General features: G+C 33.4%; 1 protein-coding gene across 1 annotated transcript; it reads right to left on the reverse strand.

The window, feature by feature from the left end:
- Positions 1-144: 144 nt before the first annotated feature.
- LOC112904094 (glucose dehydrogenase [FAD, quinone]-like) lies at positions 145-14629 on the reverse strand (the record flags this gene model as incomplete). The annotated part of the gene is made up of 6 exons (XM_025973334.1): positions 14434-14629; positions 1599-1866; positions 1393-1538; positions 763-1021; positions 438-701; positions 145-377 (listed from the first exon to the last, which is right to left on the reverse strand). Coding segments are annotated over exons 1-6 (1176 nt in total), but the record flags the coding sequence as incomplete, so codon positions are not given.
- Positions 14630-18600: the final 3971 nt, after the last annotated feature.

An 18600-nucleotide genomic window follows, 5' to 3' on the forward strand; every position in this document is an offset into this window, starting at 1 on the left:
TTCGCAAATAGTTAAGGATGTGGGCTGTTCTAGTTTTAGGGAAATGCGAAGTTTAGCTCAGGATAGGAAAGAGTGGAGGTACGTGTCCAACCAGTCTTAGGACTGATGACCTTATGATGATGATGATGATGATGAAATAAAATTACCGGTGCCGCTCATGAGTCCGTCCCTGAAGAGCAGATATTCCATAGCAGTGGCCCAATTCAAGGGGGTCGTATTGGTGTCGTTTATGTTGAACGTCAGGAAGTGGGCGACGTGATTTTGCAAGTTCCTACCAACGCCAGGCAAATGGTGAACCAGTGGGACTCCAACTTGTTCCAAATCTTCTCGCGGTCCAATGCCAGAAAGGAGTAAGAGTTGTGGAGAATTCACTGCTCCTATAAAGCAAATTTCGGTGTCAAACTTTGAAGTTGTACGAATGGGGGAATATTCCCTACCTCCAGATAGAATGACCTCTTTTGTGGCAAATATCGATTGTTTTTTTCCTTCGCTGACCACTTCGACGCCGTACGCCGACTTACTGCGTTTATTAATGAGAATCCTGGTGACGGTAGAGTTCAGCAAAATATGGAGATTGTTCCTGCTTTTGTATGGTCGAATGAAAGCTTTAGCGGTACTTTGTCTGGTGCCGTTTATATTGGTCGATTGGGTGATTGCAAAGCCCGTGTGGTACTGTCCATTTAGGTCTCTGTTTGGATAGCCTGAAACATCTCCTAACGTTAAGAAAACAAAAAATTGAACGATTTGGGAAGCGGTAGGCACCTAGTTCACCACCGGCTTCTACGAGGGCTCGTGACAGGGGCGGATGATACGGGAACTGGGAGATAACAACTGGACCTCCTTCCGCATGGTATCCTCGATCCACCAGGTCAAGTTGTTTGTTGTCCTCGCTTTTCAGGAAGAACGGCAGCACATCGTTGTAACTCCAACCGTCACATCCCAGGGACGCCCAGTTGTCGTAGTCGTGTCTAGAACCCCTTATGTACATCATACCGTTTATGACCGAAGTACCACCAAGAACCTAAGGATCCAAAGGTCATTACAAGATCGTTAATTTTAAATTATATGGTTTTTCGAGGATGGCGGCCAAATAATTATACAACTTTATGTTTTTTGTTACGTTTCGGTTTATTCAACCATCTTCAGATTGAAAAAATTTTGTTTTTTTTTTAACTTATTGTTTTACTAGATTACGTACTATACATTTGTTAGTAAAATGTAATTGATAGTCAAAGAACATTTAAAGTGTTAACACTTTAACACAACAAATTTTTTTCAGTCTGAAGATGGTTGAATAAACCGAAACGTAACAAAAACATAAAATTGTTTAATTATTTATTTGACCGCCACCCTGGAGAAAACTATACAACTTAATCGACCCAAAAACGTCACCTTGCCCCTGGGCCAATAACACCTTTGTTCGTTTTCGTTCAAACAAGCTTCCTTTTCCGGTTCTGTAAAGTACATCCAGTCCAATTCTGTTCCCAAATAGTTCAAGAACATGGACGGCACCTGCGCTCCTGTGGGTTCGTCCTGGCCTGGAACATAAACGATAACAGTTGACAGAAATGGTGTTGAGAGATTTCGTTTGGATTTACCAGCTTCTATTAGTAGAACGTTCCACTCGGGTATTTCGGACAATCGTCCTGCAACCACGGATCCTGCCGAGCCGCTGCCTATGACGATAAAATCGTACTCTGGATACGGACTGGCCGACTTGGGTCTACCGCAGGGGTCTTCTATGTCGCATTGGGAACGCAGGAACACCTCGAGGAGACCCATGAATAGCATGAAGGGAGTCCCACCACACGTGGACGCTAAGGTGGGCCCCGGTCTTGTCGCGGGACAGTCGCAGGACAATGGCATCTACAAGTGACAAGTGAATCATAATTATTGTGAAAAAAAACAAAAGACGAAACTGATAATTTCAGTTTTATGACACTACATTTACGTTCACTTTATTAAGTACTATTGCACATACGTATTTTAAACACGATCTTCTTTTGTCACTTTTGCCACGGATGAAAAGTGTAACCTCTCTACAGAGTTTACGTAACTCAACCCGTTCGATACAGTCACGAACTGGAATAATTGCATTTTTTCATTCAAACTATTTCGAAATTGAACAGTTCACCGGGTCACGAACGAATTATTATGATATACAAAAAATTACAATTAGAACATCTGATTTTCAAGCGAGACAAACTTGAACGCTAAACAATTGCAAGGCGAAAAAACAACTGCTGATGTCGGTGCAATATCATCATACTTTTTTTTATTGTTGCTAAATATACCTATAATACAGTATAATTATTGCAGGATTGTTTAGGTTCATTCTAAGCGGTTATTAGCGTTTAAAATGTTATTATTATAAAGGTGCCTTATTATTAACCAAAGAAAATTGCTAATTAGTTATTATTTGTTCATATGCATAGGTTAGCGCAAACTTTCTCCTAGGCTTATAGCAGTGACAACTAAAAAAGTAAAGTAGGGTTAATTAAATTTGATTCAATTAAAATGTAATAAAATACGATAATATGTCGTGCAGTATGAATTATTAATAATGTACAATAAATAATCAAATTGTTATTGGTAGGTATATACCGGATGTATGTAGGCAGATGTCAAAATCGTTTTCTTTCTGGAAGAGTGGAAAATTTTGAAATACATTCAAATTAGATCTTTTTTTCCATTCGGGTAATTTTTTGACTGGTTGCTAAAAGTTTTTCATGGTTAGCGAATTCAAGAAAAACGTTCGAATGCGTGCATTTACAGTGCGTCACAAACGTTAAGAATATCGGTTTTAAAAGAAAACAACTACAACTAGATCGACTTTTATTTAGTCAGATGCTTATGTTTCACTTTCGGTTGTTTTTAGGACACCTTCATATTTTTAAGAAGTAATCGCCATTTCATTTATTTACGGAAATTATTACTTATACTTTGTTGGTTGCGTTGTTATCAGAAAAGAAAACCTTATCGATTTGCGCAAAAAAAGAATGGAGAATTGCGCAAAACTCATTTGTATTAATTTATGCTTTTTATAGAGACCTCTAGCTTTTGTTACAAACCGTATATTATATATCATCGAAATCATAGCAATCGCTTCGCGATGGACATGTAGTAGTGAGGTAGCCATTGGAAAATTGCTTCTGCAAGATACGTTACAAATTGTGTAACGAAAAGGAAATGGTCAATTACTCTTGCGCACACTTCGTAATTAATTTAGCGACCGTTTTGACGTTAATTGCTCAATTTAATCGCGGTTTTCGATCTAGATGCAAGGCATTAAATTTTCGTATTCGCGAAGTTTCATTTTTTCCGCTACCGATGAAACAAACGAAGGTCACTGTTTTGTTTTCTTTCATTTTTTTTTTGTAGGAAATGGAATGTAAACAATCGAATTTTCTATTAAAACAAAAATTCATCGGGAAGTGATTGTTTTTCCAGCCCGTCATAGGACGATTATAATTAACGATCTAGGCTGCGTTAATTAGCAATTGACAAATACAATTAATTTAAATTTATAAAAGGTCTTATTAAAAAGTTGTTGGTTGTTATGGAACAGGTCCATTTTACAACCTAGTCTAATAAAAAATTTAGTAATAATGGGAAAGTGATTGGCATTTATACTTATAAGAAGCAAAGTAAGGTTGCTATTCCAATAATATTTTGGAAAACATAAGAAAGTGGTAGTTCGCAGTTGTTTTTTCGCCTAAGCACCATGTTTAAGGAAACTTCGTTTTTTTTTTTCGTAAACTAACAGAGATTAGGCTCCCACGCAAATACATACGTACACATAGCAAAAAAATTGCTAAAGTTAAAAGAACAATGAATAGCAGTGGTATAGTAGCATTTAAATGCAACGATTTGATGCTTTCACCGAGAAAACACGTAATAATAAGGCACAGAAGTAAAGTAGGGCAAAGTGAATCCCAGAGAATAGGTATTGCCAACATCTAAATTGCCTCAGTCAGTGTAGCTAGTAGTATTTATATGTTTTGTATCTACTGAAAACCATTAGAGGAAACAACTTTATATTTACGATCAATAATTGCTTCAAAAACAAATGAAAAAGACATGCGACAAACTGCTGAGATTTTAAAACAAATGAAGATTGACTTTCAAAAGTGTAACGTAAGGTTCTCAATTTGGGTTTTGTTACATTGAAATCTAATTAAATTAAGTCAAAATTAATTAGCCGAATAATTTCAAATGTCAAACGCGTTCGTCAAAATGCATTAAATCGTAAGCAACATATTATTTATTGGTGTATCCAGATTTATTATCTCGGCCACCTACGACTACTACCAGTAATCAAATTGAATTAGCAATGAGTACAATAATCTTATTTATTCCATAGCGTGCCAGTATCTATAGATAGGACTTCCAGGGCAAAATTTACATTTCCTACTTTCACATGTATAAAACTCTCTTAAGGTAATTATTTTATTCGTGATATGACTTTGATGTAGCTTGATATTATTAATATACTCGTATGTGTGGCGAAACAGTTGAAGAAAATGTCTTTGATAGGAGGCTGTGCGAGTCTTCCGATACGTTTGCATAACAATTTCGGTACCCACCATAATATGTTGCAATATATAGATGATTTTGCCTGACATTATCTCTAAAACTGTCAAAGAGTATGAGTAGCTGTTCTATCGAAAGAAAAAAAAGATAAGCGTTTATATAGATACTTCCATTGTTCGTTTTGAAATGTCCATGCCTATTACCGAGATGTTACCATCACGCACGATCATCCGTGAGAATCTTTTTTTAAAGTAGATACAAATCCTGCAATGTCCCTTTAATCCTGTTTTATGACCTCCCCTCTAACTCTCTACCCATAATTAAGACATTAAATAACGATAGTGTTTTTTAAATCGTTTGTCTTCTTTTTTAGAGCAACAAAAATCATGAAATGAGAATGAAACGAAGAAGAAAAAATTTGTTTTTACTGTTTTAGAGTTGGTTTCAATTTATTAATTGTATATATATATACGATTTGTAAATAAAGTTAACAATTTGAGGACCGCTCATGTGGCGAGCGGGGGTGGTGTTGGGGCCCTCAAATAAATTTTACAGAATACACATTTTTAGGTAGGATTAATTGTTCTGGTTCTCATTAATTACGATATTCAATTAGGATTTTGTTTCAGGATGACTTCTGAAGAACAGGACGTTAATACGTGTTTCAATTGTTTTGGAAATTATGAGTAAATCTTAAATAAATGATAACTGGTAAACAAATTTCGACAAAAATCTTTATCTATTGAAGACTTTGATAAGAAGTGTAACAAGACTAAAATAATGGAAATGGTTAGAACTAATGGCTCTTGGTAGTGGCGGGCTTTGATGTTTAACGAAGAAATACGCCCCTGTTCCTTGGTCTTAACAGTTCCCGCCAGAAAAAAAAACACTAAATAATGAGCCAACATCATAAATGGAAGACAAAGCCAATTTATTCTAATTGTAATAATAATTTCAATTTTATCCATTTTTCTTTAGGTACCTATCATATGCATATGCGTCACTGGACTGGAGTTCGTAAAGACTAATTATTGTTAACGGTAAAAAGCGCACTCACATTCACTTTGAAAATATCAACGTGCCTGCGAAAACAGTTCGCACAGAGTTTGCCAGACAGGTAAACAAAATAAACAAAAAAAAATTGAATATCGCATCATCACAACAGGGCAATAACGTATCACGCTCGTTACGTATCTAATATCATACAACTCTTTTACTACGACAAGTTGTTACGTGTCGCTAAAAGCGTTAACATTGGCAACAAATGAAACTGTTGCAATAAATAACGATTAGATGAAGACGTGCATGATTATTCGATGTCTAGAGAAATAACCGAAACGACTTTTCTAAAAAAAAAAAAAAAGAAGAACGTCGTCGAAATTTACCTTGAGAATAACTCAAGTAATACGTTAAAATACTTAATTATAACATGCCAAACATAATTAGGTCTTAATCAGTCTTCATCAATCAACTGTCTGACTGGAGAGTGTATTGATGAAAATAATATTTCTCGAGAAGGTTGGGTTTAAATCAAGTAACCAGTATCATTTAATTTAGTGTCAAGCAGAAGAACTAAAAACATCTGAAAATCTTAATAGAAATTTAGGTTAGGTTAGGTTGGGTTATCAATACAAGTAGACCATAATTTCTGATCAGATATAAAACGTAAGTGTAACAACACCGTAAAACACTGCAAAGTTCTAGAAGAAATTCGGGTTAGGATTAAATATATTTTAATATCGGAACGAGTTCAATTACACCCTTACTTTCTGGTCAAGTGCCTACAGGAACTCCTTAAAACATATAAGGATTACGAGGAATTTAATTAAATTAAATTAATTCTTTGATCTTTCCGGGTCAGATGCAATAACATGTGGAGGTAATTTTTAAGAGAAGTTTGAGTTAAAATAAGTGTCTATCATGCAATTTCGGGGCGAGTACAAGTGCACCGTAAAAATCTGCAATTGTTTCGTTTTGGTTTTCTTATTCTTCATGGATCACTGGTCAAGGCGTCCTTGATCTTAACATTCCTTTATTTAAATACCTTCGTTATAAAAAATATATATGTATAATGAGATTGTACCAAAGGTGCCCTACCCTCTAATAAGGGCGTTGGTTTTTGTGATCCGCTTTAGTTTAGATCTAAAGCAAACTTTATACGAAATAGTAATATCTAGTTCAAATCTTTCCAAGAAATTCTATTATCCTAATTCTCAATTTGATTATGCAAAATGGCATAGATAAAATTTAATTAACATTTGTATTAATTAATTCCATATTAATCATTAATTATAATCTCTTTATCTACATGACTGATTCGTTTAATAATTTTAATGTCAGTAACATCAGTAACTTTATAAATTGTATCAAAAACCGGGATCTCTTTGTCCAAAAACCTATTTTGAAGTCTCGATTTGATCACACTTGAAGAAGAACTTGATTTATTGTAGGTAGGTAGTGAAAGATGAGTAATACCGAATTCTAATTAAACCACAAATCCTGATAGAACACATCCTATCATTGTTAATTAGCATGTTTCGTGGTTTTCATTTTTTTTTTGATTTACTATACTTCCTTTAAACCTTGACGTGTCGCAGATAAGACCTTACAGATTTTCGATTCAATTCTGTCCTTCGAAAAGCTATTTCTAATGGCTATTCTTTCCATTCAACAGACTCATGACTAATTGGTCTCACTTGTGACAACAGGAAATTTAACAGTAAAAATCTAATTCAAATATTATACATAAAAAAACAAAGTCAGTAGGCAAAGCATAACAAAAGAAATACAGGACTTTTTCGGTTGTTTAAATGACAAAAGCGAAAACAGGAGATTTATTCTTTTTTTTTTCTTCGCTGTACGACTATTCGTTGTTTTGGTGATGCATTTGTTTATACGTTAAAATTTGACGATTAGGTAGTAGGTAATGAGAATATTTTAATCGTTCAAAAGGAAGTAAAGATGATACAAAAAGAAAGTAAAAGTAGAGTGGACCTGACAATCCGTATCTACCATTACGATATGACACTTGAGATATCTTAATGGTAGATATCAGACAATGATCTTGAGCCATCATCAGAAAATATGACAAGCAACAACCACTACATTTTGTTACACGTTTATTTAATTATTCGAAAGTAAAAATGTCAATGCCAAATGACATTGGTGTTAAGATGAACTTTTTAGTGAAAGGTTATATTATGTAGGTACGTAGGTCCGTGGTACAATTTGTGCCACACGAATCGGTAATATGGACAGTAGGTACCTTTTTTTAGGGACAAAAATAAATAACCCTTACGTACAGGCTTAACAAAAGTCAAAAACAAATGACTAATACGAGTAATATTTGATTGTTGTGTAAGCATACACAAAATCTAGTGGCGCTAGCACTTAATTAGGTACTATTAAGTGTTGGGGTCTTAATTTTGACGTTGACTTTAATGCATTAGACGATGTGGTGATTGCCGGCGGTTTACTAGGTTAGTGGTAATAACAGTGTTTCACAAGTAATCATCTTTCGTCATCGCGGCAACGATTCGTTTAATAATCGGGTTATAAATAATTCACTAAAATGCGCATTCTAGATCATTTAATCAATACCAAAATTAAATAGGTATTTGCGTGAAATTTCTAATTCGTGCTTGTTGCGAAATTGATCTTTCAAGGTTTTTAAAATACATGTCGAGTATAAAAAACACCATCGGTAGATACCATTTCATTCATTAGGCAATTCTAAAAATTCTTGTCGTTTACCCTTTCTTGATAGCATGTAAAGAAATTGTGTTAACATTTGAAAAACAATTGCCCAACTACAGTACTCACACATATTCAATTGTTCCATGAAAAAATAAGTGAATTGTCGATTCTGATTTGTTAATTATTACGGTAGATAACTGAGCATCGCATAATACATATAAAAGAAAACAAAAGCTATCTCAGATCCCCACGTAGATACTGAAAATTCTGCTTAGAGAGTAAAAGTTTTACATTATAAATTACTTAGTAACCCTATATGGACCTATCAAATGTCTCATTTAGAATAAGAAAGGTGAAATTTAATCTTCTTCTGTTATATCGAGTCCTTCATGCCTTCATATTGTGTATTAAATGTCTTTTGACAAATGCAGAATGAAATTCTGCATTCAGTATTTGAAGTGTGAGGACATAGAGTGTAAATAAGTAATTACAAGCCTGTTAACAAATGTTTCCAACCGCAAATTATAATAGGAAGTATTTGATCTGGCACTAACCGCACTTTCGGATGTTTTATTTCACCGTTGGACTTGAGTTGTTTTTGCGATTTTGTTTTATAAAATCTAACTCCATTCATAAACAAAAGAAGTTCATTGAAATTTTGTAACGTAGGTATAGCATTAGCAAAGACATTCCACAAAAACTGACTAACGATAAGCAAATTTATTCTATTGACACCTACAATATTAACAACGTGGAAAACGCGTCAATGAAAATCTACAAGTACATAACTAAGTATGTTAACCTTTTGTACAATGATTCTATAAAAGGAATATTACATCACGTGTGATGATACAAAGCTCAATGAACGAGGAAATTAATTTACAGATTTAAGTGACCTTGATTACTCACCATCGGTAAGTTCTCACCGTAATTCAGGAAATGGATTTTATATTAAAGCGGATCTTTCTAATATTAATATTACAATTACAACAAATTATAAAAGTAACGCAAATAGGTGGTAACCCAGCAAGATATCGGCGCGTATAGGTATTGTTGATACAGAAAGATACATATAATTATGACCCAGGTTGACCTTCGCTTTGTGAACCGGGTTAAGGTACCCTCAGGCTATACAAATGCAACCGATACTTTCTGGTCCAGTAGACAATGTCGAAGTCGCGTCACACATATAACATAAAGTACGAAATTAGGTGCGGGTTTGATTAGAACGACCATGGTAGTATCCAAAATTATTGGCATAAATTTATTACCAACTGGTTTTATTTAAACTTATTGAAAGTCCCTCTTGAATTGGTTACAATGAAAAAAAATTTGTTAAGTGAAATACCTAGGTGTTCAATTATTTATTAACGATTAAAAGTTAAAACATTGGAGCTTCGTTGTTAAAAAACAAAAGAACGAATAGCCGGTAGTAATAATGGAAACAAAAGCTGTTGAGCTTTCTGTAGGTACTTGAGTTTGAAACAAATGGTAACTGTCTGCCGATTCGTTAATTTTTTTAAATATCAATTGTTAGTTGTGTTTTGTTACATAATTTGGTACCAAAAGTAGTAAATTATCTTTTTCTAAGCCACTTATTCTTTGTTGCCTACTGAAAGTTTGACCCGTTGCCCATCACTTTGACGTGACTCTTCAGAAGTTTCCTAACATTAAGACGAGGACTTGAAGCGGCCTCCGGCAAAATCGATATAAATGCCTAGACATTAATTATCATTTTTAACCGAATCATTAGGTATTACTTCATTCTTTTCGCAAATTCTTTAACAATGGTCTTCACGATCACGATTTCAATCGGCTGTTGATGTACTTGATGTTATTACACATCGAAAGTTCTTTTATTAAGATGTTCTTCACTCTTCGTCATTGAAGAGTGCCGTACGTAACATTTTTTAACACTTGAACTATATACAACATTAAATACTAAAACTGAGCCATCAAAGTCACGAGTTTGACATTAGCCCCCTTTTTCGTGACAAATTTAATGATAATAGCAGGAAAAGCCTTCACCTTATAAATCAATAAATAATAATTTAATAAATAGATTCAGGAAGAAGTTTCACAGTTGCGAAATTAATTATGTAGCTAGATGCTCATTTAGGTCGCTTGGTACCTGTGTTGTTCGTTTGTTTCATTTTTCAAACACACGAGTAACGCCTTGATCTTAAACTTCGATCGCCGCTTGTTTAAAATTTTTGTTACTTTTCTTATTCTTTTGTCGAAACAGCTTAAAGTCGAGTCGATATTGTTTTTAGAGTTAGAGTAGTACCTACATAAGTATTAGGTGTTCATTTGTTATTAAAAATGTCCTTTTTTTAATTGACGTTGTAGATTAATTAGGTTACGTAATGATTGATTTATTTGGAAGTCGAAACCGTTTACTCACAGTTAGTTAGTTACTGTTGGGTATATCTACATACGTAAGCAGGTACCTAGTTAAGTACAAGATATTTTATTTGTTAATGTTACTCAAAAATGCATTGTCTTACAACGACGTGTGGTAGAAAGGAAATTTATATTTTCAAGGATCATAGGTACCTATAATACATACATATGTACACACACATATGCATATCTAAAACAGTTGCTGGTGAAAAGTGTTTTCGATGTTACTAGATGATAAAAAGTAGCATTCGGTTGCTGTTAGTTATATTTAATTGAAAGGAATCTAATTTGAATTGTATTCTTTAGGTTCTTTTATTAGGCATTCAGTTTTAGTACAATATAAAGCATTTAAAGTTTTACGTTTCGCTGCTCTTCTTTTGTTGCTTATCGTACGTACTTTGTCAAAAATACCGCCTTTTCTAATCATAAAGAAGACGATTCTTTTGAATAAATTTCGTCGTAAACAACAAATTAGTTTGAATACCTAATAGCTTTTTAGCTGTTCAAAATTCTTAAACATTAAAAAATTGCGCTCGCATAGGTGGTCACACACACAAATGTTAAGTAACGTTATTAAACAAAGTAGATATCTGTTAATCGTTAAGTTTTCTAATAAATAATACCTAACAACTTCATATAATATCAATCAGGGCAGTTTATTCCGGTTACTGATTTAATAAATACTAATAACTGATCAATTTCTCTATCTACGACTAACTGGAAACGTTGCACTTTCTCCTGCTTCGTCAGCTAGTTTATTTTGTTTCTTTATTTTCACGTATAACATAAAAATAACACTATTGAAACAGTTGAAACGACAATTGGCAAAATTTTCGACAAAATAGCATCGCCATCGAATCATAAGTGTATTAAATAACAACAAAACAAATGATGAGAAACAACAGAATTACTGTGGTTACCTAACAGACTTTTGAAGTCCGATAAATATATTTCCAATTGGGGTTAATCGTCTCTATAAGTATCTATTCACTTGTTTAAGATAGGAGCATTACAATTATTTATTTGACTAGCCACCAGCGTAACTCTCACTAAATGATAATTTAATTGGTTGATTTATTATTTTTTTGTCTCATTTGCACAGATTGCACTATATAATAAATAATTACTTTGGTGGATTTGTTGACCTCAAATGTTTCCGTCCTCGTCTAAACGCATTCGGGCCACTTTTATAATAAATACGTCGACTTTAAATTAATAAACCCACATAATGACCGATCAAAGTGGTCAGGGTCGTTGCCGAACAAACTGAAGAAGCCAACCAACCACCTGTGAAACGATTCGCCGCGAGATGTTCTTCTGTTTATCCGAATAGGTACGCGAATAGAAAAACTCGAACAATAAGATCTTCTCGAAAAGATTTTTATCAAAAGCTAGTTTCACTCTCAAGTCAACTTATTACACAACAAACACAATGCCTATCTAATGAATAAACAATAGTTTGGGCTTTATTTCCTTTTTAACGTATAGGTATCTACAGTTTGTGCCTCGGCACTTTAAATTTTTTCTTCAAAAATTTTCCGCTCATGAAAGAAATTATTTTTGTCGAGTTACATAATAAACAATGTAGATCATTTTTTAACAGCAACATTAGCCTCGAGATATTAGAAAGAACTTAACTAGGTACGTAGGCATGTAACATATAACGTAACTGATCCTAAATAGGCAGTCTACCTAGAATTTTTCATTAACGTTGGTACTTATACGTTCACAATTGTCCAATTGGTAAATTTTTCCGTTTATGAATAAATTCCAAAAAGTAACAGTTAAATTGACGGTAATCTGACAAATGAACGAACAGTGCGATTGTTTAAATCGGAAGGATTTTGTTTTCTTTTGGCAATTGTTCTTCCTGACGTAAATTTTGTGTTATCGTAAAGATGTTAGTGTTTGCGGCCCTGTAAGTGTTCTATTTTGTTCTGTACTACAACTTAAACATTATGTAAGCCAGGTGGTTATTTGATGTTTAATTGATGATTTATTATCATAGTTACCTTTCGATAGATTACCAATAAATAAAATTAATGATGAGATATCTGAATATACATATAAAAGATAGCAATTTACTTGGCTTAACCGGAACTATTGCAAGGTTTATCAGTCAAGAGGATCAAAAATCTTAGTTACTTGGGAAAAAATGATTCGTAACACTATGTGAAGGAATGATCGGTTTGACAGAATAAATTATTTGGTCTTTTTCGGAGTCCCAATTCAAACCTAATGTTTTTAGAGTAGTATTGCTTTTATTCTGTAATTTTTATTGGTTAAGGGCTTTTTTGGACTTGGAATATAGGTCTTTAAATGTAATATTAATGCTGTATTTTTTTTTATATATAAAAATTGTAAAACCGTTTGCAAATACCTTCATCTTTCTCTTTTTCTTTTTTTTATTGGTATGAAGTAAGTGACTGTGCTACGCACACAAAACACACATTGAATACGTACACATGTAAATAGGTACTTATCTAGGTACATTCATTTCAATGACAATTGCAACTTTCGTCGTTCTATTTTTTAATGGTTTGAATTGATCGCCGTCTCAAAACAAAAAATAGAAAGGAAAAACTGACACAAACAATAACAAAATTTCTTTCCGATGTTTTCGAGATTTTGTTTTGTTTTCTTTTTATTTAAATGGCAATAGTGAAGGTTTAGTAAAGAATTACTATTTAATCTGAGATTAATAATTGTATATATACATAAGCATTATGCTTAACCAACATTCATTATGGGTACGTAAAATAGAAAAATATCCATTTTAATTATCATAAATATCATAATTACCACCTGGAAGTCCGTAAAATTAGTTTCTCATTTTCAAAAGTACGAGATATAAGTTCAGTTGTTGTAATTTTTGAAATAAAATAATTATCTATTCTTCGACCTATCGCCAACATAAAACATTAATAAATAATGGCCTGTCTAACATAATTACTTGTTACACTATACCTATATTCGCTTTTCGTAAATAACACCAAAATTGCATAAGAACCTCACAAACGCTCAGCTTCAAAACTTGTCGTGTTTTAGGTGACTTGTTTTTTGAGTGACATATTTGTCACACCTTTGAACACCAGAAAATTTTCTACAAACTCTGAACTTTTTGCAAATTATAGGTAATATTTTATGGTTTAATTGTCGCATAAACAAATGTGTGACAAAAAAATTGCATCTTAGTCAACGGTATCTAATTGAATCCAATTTTTATTCAATTAAACAAATAAGCTGCTGAACGCGTTAAATTTAAATGAAAATATATAAAATTCACTTTTCACCGAGAAAGTTTGCTTGAAAGTGAAAGAAAAGATGATTACACTTGGAGCTGAGCATATGTGACAGATTATAAAATATTTTTAACAACTTCAGTTCCAATTTCCGTCTTTTTACATTTAATTATCATAAATTTCCAATTTAGTCCGGTACTGCATTTATGTAATTGCAGCAGTGCCCAGCAACATTTACATTTACGGAATTCAAAGAACTACTGAAATTTCACAAATTTTGACATTTAAAATCTTCTACTACTACTACACCAGGCCGTTATTACCTAATGTTTTTTGTCCAGTGCCTAATATCGAACGATAAAAGACAAACATTAAGTTGTCATTTGTTACATTACATTTGTTTAAAGAGACAACAGTCAACTATTTCTTTCCGAACATTTGAACGTTTCTTTAACTCATCAAAGAGGCGTCAGTTAACTATTTCTTTTGAAACATTAGAAAAATTATTTTGTTTTATAATTCAACTGTTACCCAAAGGAAAACAAAACAACATATTCACCTTCATTGTTACGTTCTTTTCTCTAGGTAATCTGTTGTAAATTCAAAAAGAAAAAAAATTCGTTGTCACTTTTTATAAATTCACCCCCGCGGTTAGAAATTGGAAAAACTACACCACAACTCAACGGTCACCCAGCAGCCGTCTAAATTCTTACACTCGATTTCGCGCGTGTTTTCGACTTGGAGATCGAAACAATCCACAGTCGCCACTCGGAACGGTGTTCACCAACTGGCAAATCTCTGTCGCAAAGAGACTTAAAAACCATCTACAGAAGGTACCAACACCACTAGGTGCTACCAGTGGCCTGCCGCCGCCAAAGAACTAAAAACAATCTACCGCCGACCGTTCCTAGTAAAGAAACAAGGAACTGTGTGATACCACTACTGACAAAAGAAATATTTCCATTAGAGTACATGGAAAGGGATAGATTAGGTACATTGAAAAATAATGAAATAAAAATTAATGGGAACATAGGTAGAAGCAGTTTGAGTGAAAGTAGGAATACTCTTTGTTGTTACATGGATGCATATGAATTCCAATCTCTCGTTATCATGCCACAATGGAATCGATCGTCTTTTTTTATCTCTATTAAATGCATCAAATCGTCGTCCGTGCAAGTCTCAATAGATGTTTCCTTATTGAGCACATTTTGCATGTACCACCACATAACAATGATAGGCACTGCTTTCACTTGTTTTAAGCCCTTTTTACCTTCTGTGTTATCATTAACAAAAAGCACCTTCCTGATACACATATTTTATATTGAATAGAAACTGAGAGTAATAATAATGATTTATCATATCACTTTCTCCTCCCGTTCGTTTCTATCGTCAATTGTTTTTTAATACATGTAGATAATTGAAACGAGAAAGTGCTTTTTTTTAATGGCAAGCTTCGTGATGAGGTAAAAACCCTTAACTAGTTAAATATTCAGTCGTAATTAATACCGTTCGTTTTTCCATAATTTATTTATGGTTTAATTACATTTTTACGCACAATTAAATATTTAAACATATTCGTGATGGTTTTAGTTCATCCTTGACCTCCTTTTCATCAAATATTCCTAAATAAATAAATTGAAAATTACATCTAGATAATTGATAGGGTGCTCGTGGATGTCTTAAGGGTCTCTTTTGATAAAGTTGTTGAGAACGGTGCAAAACGAAAAGGCCAAATTGACAATCTGGAAAAGTGCATGTTGTTTAACATGAAACAAAAGGGAGAGAAACAAAAGCTCTTACAGAAACAAAAGTTTCCAACGTAAGATTCAGATATTTCCCCGCAGTTATATGTATTGGTCTCGCACATCTGGTCAAAATTATTAGAAACATTCTGCGAATCTTCAAATCGCCAACGTACCATGGGCAATTGTAAACGGCATTTCTATATTTTAAACTCTAAAACAATACATGCCTACGTATTCAATTGTTTTTTATGTTAGAATCTAGTCTATTGTACCTCGTCGTAGACTTTTTGGGCAACAGTAGTTATTATCAACAACTGCCACAGGGAGGTCGTGGTTCTCTCGATCATTATCAAAATTTTCGTAAGATTGTTGGGCCAATACTATTAGGTACAATTTAGACGATCTCATAAAAATAACAAAAATCTATAACTCTGTACTTACAATCAGTATCAACAATGGTATTGTTACCACATAAAACAAATTCATGATCAAGGCATAGAGCATAATGGGCCAAAAGAAATCATTAATTTCATTACCAATTTCCAGAAACATCTGGTGCTTTTGAATCAATTTTTTTAAATTGTTTTCAAAACTTATACGAAACTTTTTCGAATACATTACTTCGTAAACCAGATTATCGTTCTTAATCGTAAATTCTGCAGAGGTGCCGGTTCTGTAAACGAATTAAATACGATAAGCAAACGAATGTAGAAAAAAAAACGGAAACAAATGAGGCAAAGAAACGAATGGAAAACAAATGAAATAAATATACGAACGGAAGACAAATGAGATAGACAAAGAAATGAAAATCATGAGAAAAAACAAAATAATAACTCATTTTCCAAATCAGTCGTTTCTTCATTGTCACTTGATTCTAAGTCAAATCCATTAAAAGTTTTTGCTGCCTCAACTACCAAGTTTCTGGGTACTCCCTCTTGCAACAGGGTCACAAAAAATACATCCTCGAGTTCGTATCCTATAAATAAATGTTATGGAAAATAGAAATGAATTAATAATATCTAAAACTTTACTATTTATTTTCATCGCTATAACGTAAAGTCCGGCAACTGCCATGTAGTATGCGTCAGCAAAATAATGGGCTAAACCAATATTTTGCATTGCAATTGTTTGTATCAGAAAAATGAGTTCAAACCAGGGCGACTTGGACGAATCAAAGGGTAACCATGCGTTGAATATAAACATTCTGAAACAACGTTTTCATGTTTTGTTTTTTTTTTGTTATTATTACTACCCCCTTTATTAGATAGGTACCTTTCACCGTTAGCAAAATACTTGTACATTAGAAAAACAGCTTGGTTACTACAAGCCACCGAGGCGCCAATCAAAAAGGCCCAAATGAAAAAAATTATGAAATTGACATCTTTGCTAACATTCACGTTTCTCCTTATCACTTGACAATTGCTGTCCAATCGTATTACGGACTGCATTCGCGAATACAAATTTTGAACCATTTTCGAATTGAAATAGTAATAGTAAAAGTTGACGAGCGAAGCTATGTGTAGTCCAATGTTTGTAAGGTCTTCCGTAATCGAAGTGAAACTTTGCTTTTCCATAACCAAATAGACCAGACCCGGTATGATGCATACAAGATGCAATAGCGTTGAAAACAAACGAAAAATTTTGTCTTTTATCGTCTGATGTTCTTCTTTTCGTAAACGAATTGCGACCAATCGTAATGAGAACTCCGTGGCGTAGTATAATCTATTGAGAACCATTTTGGGGCAGGACACACGCAATTTCGAAACCGAATTTAGAAGACAAGTAGAAAACTTTTCGAGATACATGTTGATATATAAGATCAGGATTAATAATTAAGGGTTTTACAGAATTTCAGAACCATCCACGCTTGTAATTAACGAAAACGTTTGCAGGTAATTAGGAATCAAAGAGAATTAATCAATTCATGGGAAGTAAAACTAATTAACATCTAAAATATTTACTCATTTATTTCTACTTAAACATTTTAGGTAAATGAATTGTTTTAACATTGTTATTATTATTCGTAATTATTTATGATGCCCTGCAAACTGGTATAAAACAGTTGTGGCCGAGAGGGCGGTGTTTATCACCTGAAAAATATGAAAATATACAGGGTGTCGATGTTAATGAACAAATGAAATTGATTAGTTTTTAGGTAGTAGATTAGGTACTTTAGAGAATGTTTCCATGGTAACTGTAAGATATCGTCCTGCTTGAATTGCAATCGGTCGATTACATCTCATCAGGATGGTGAAAATGTATTTCCTGGTACGGGGGTTGCAAATATACCACGGTGAATTGTATACTACCCCTTGAAATTTCGTACCCTAAACAAAATAAAAATCAAAATTTTTGACGAAACCTTAATATATATGTAAATACCTCGTCGTTAATTTGTTGAGCCGAATAAGTGAAAAGAAACAGTTGAAATATGGCGTTCCCAATGAATTGCACTATTACAACCCCGTATTCACTTCTAATCTATAAGAAAAAAATGCAAAAAGTACCCAAGATATGGGTAGCTGCTCTCTGTAAATAAATTTCAAAAATCTTACAATTAAACAGGCAAATGCAAACCAAATCAGATAAAACAAATTATAAATCAATTGTATTAACAGTATTGGTCCCATTAACTCGTTAATTTCATTCACGTATTCTAATATTTCTTGATGCCTTTTTATGTGCGTGGTCATATTTTTTCTTAAGCAGCAATTGAACTTTTCGGAATGTATCAAATTGGTTATCATTTCTTCGTACTTTTGTTTATTGCGTTTCATGCTACAAAAATTCATTTGTTCGACTTATTTTGCGCTCGTGCTCAACTGTTTCTTAAACATTTTACTTACGTCATGGTACCGTCTTTGCAATTGTTTAATTGATAGTATACGTCCATGGCTTCCTTCGCGAAAGATTTCGGAAAGCCCACTTCAACCATTGTACTGAAGAAGGCTTCTTTCACTTCGCAACCTGCAAATTAATTA

The sequence above is a fragment of the Agrilus planipennis genome, unplaced genomic scaffold, assembly GCF_000699045.2.
Source record: "Agrilus planipennis isolate EAB-ADULT unplaced genomic scaffold, Apla_2.0 scaffold162, whole genome shotgun sequence".
Taxonomy (NCBI): domain Eukaryota; kingdom Metazoa; phylum Arthropoda; class Insecta; order Coleoptera; family Buprestidae; genus Agrilus; species Agrilus planipennis.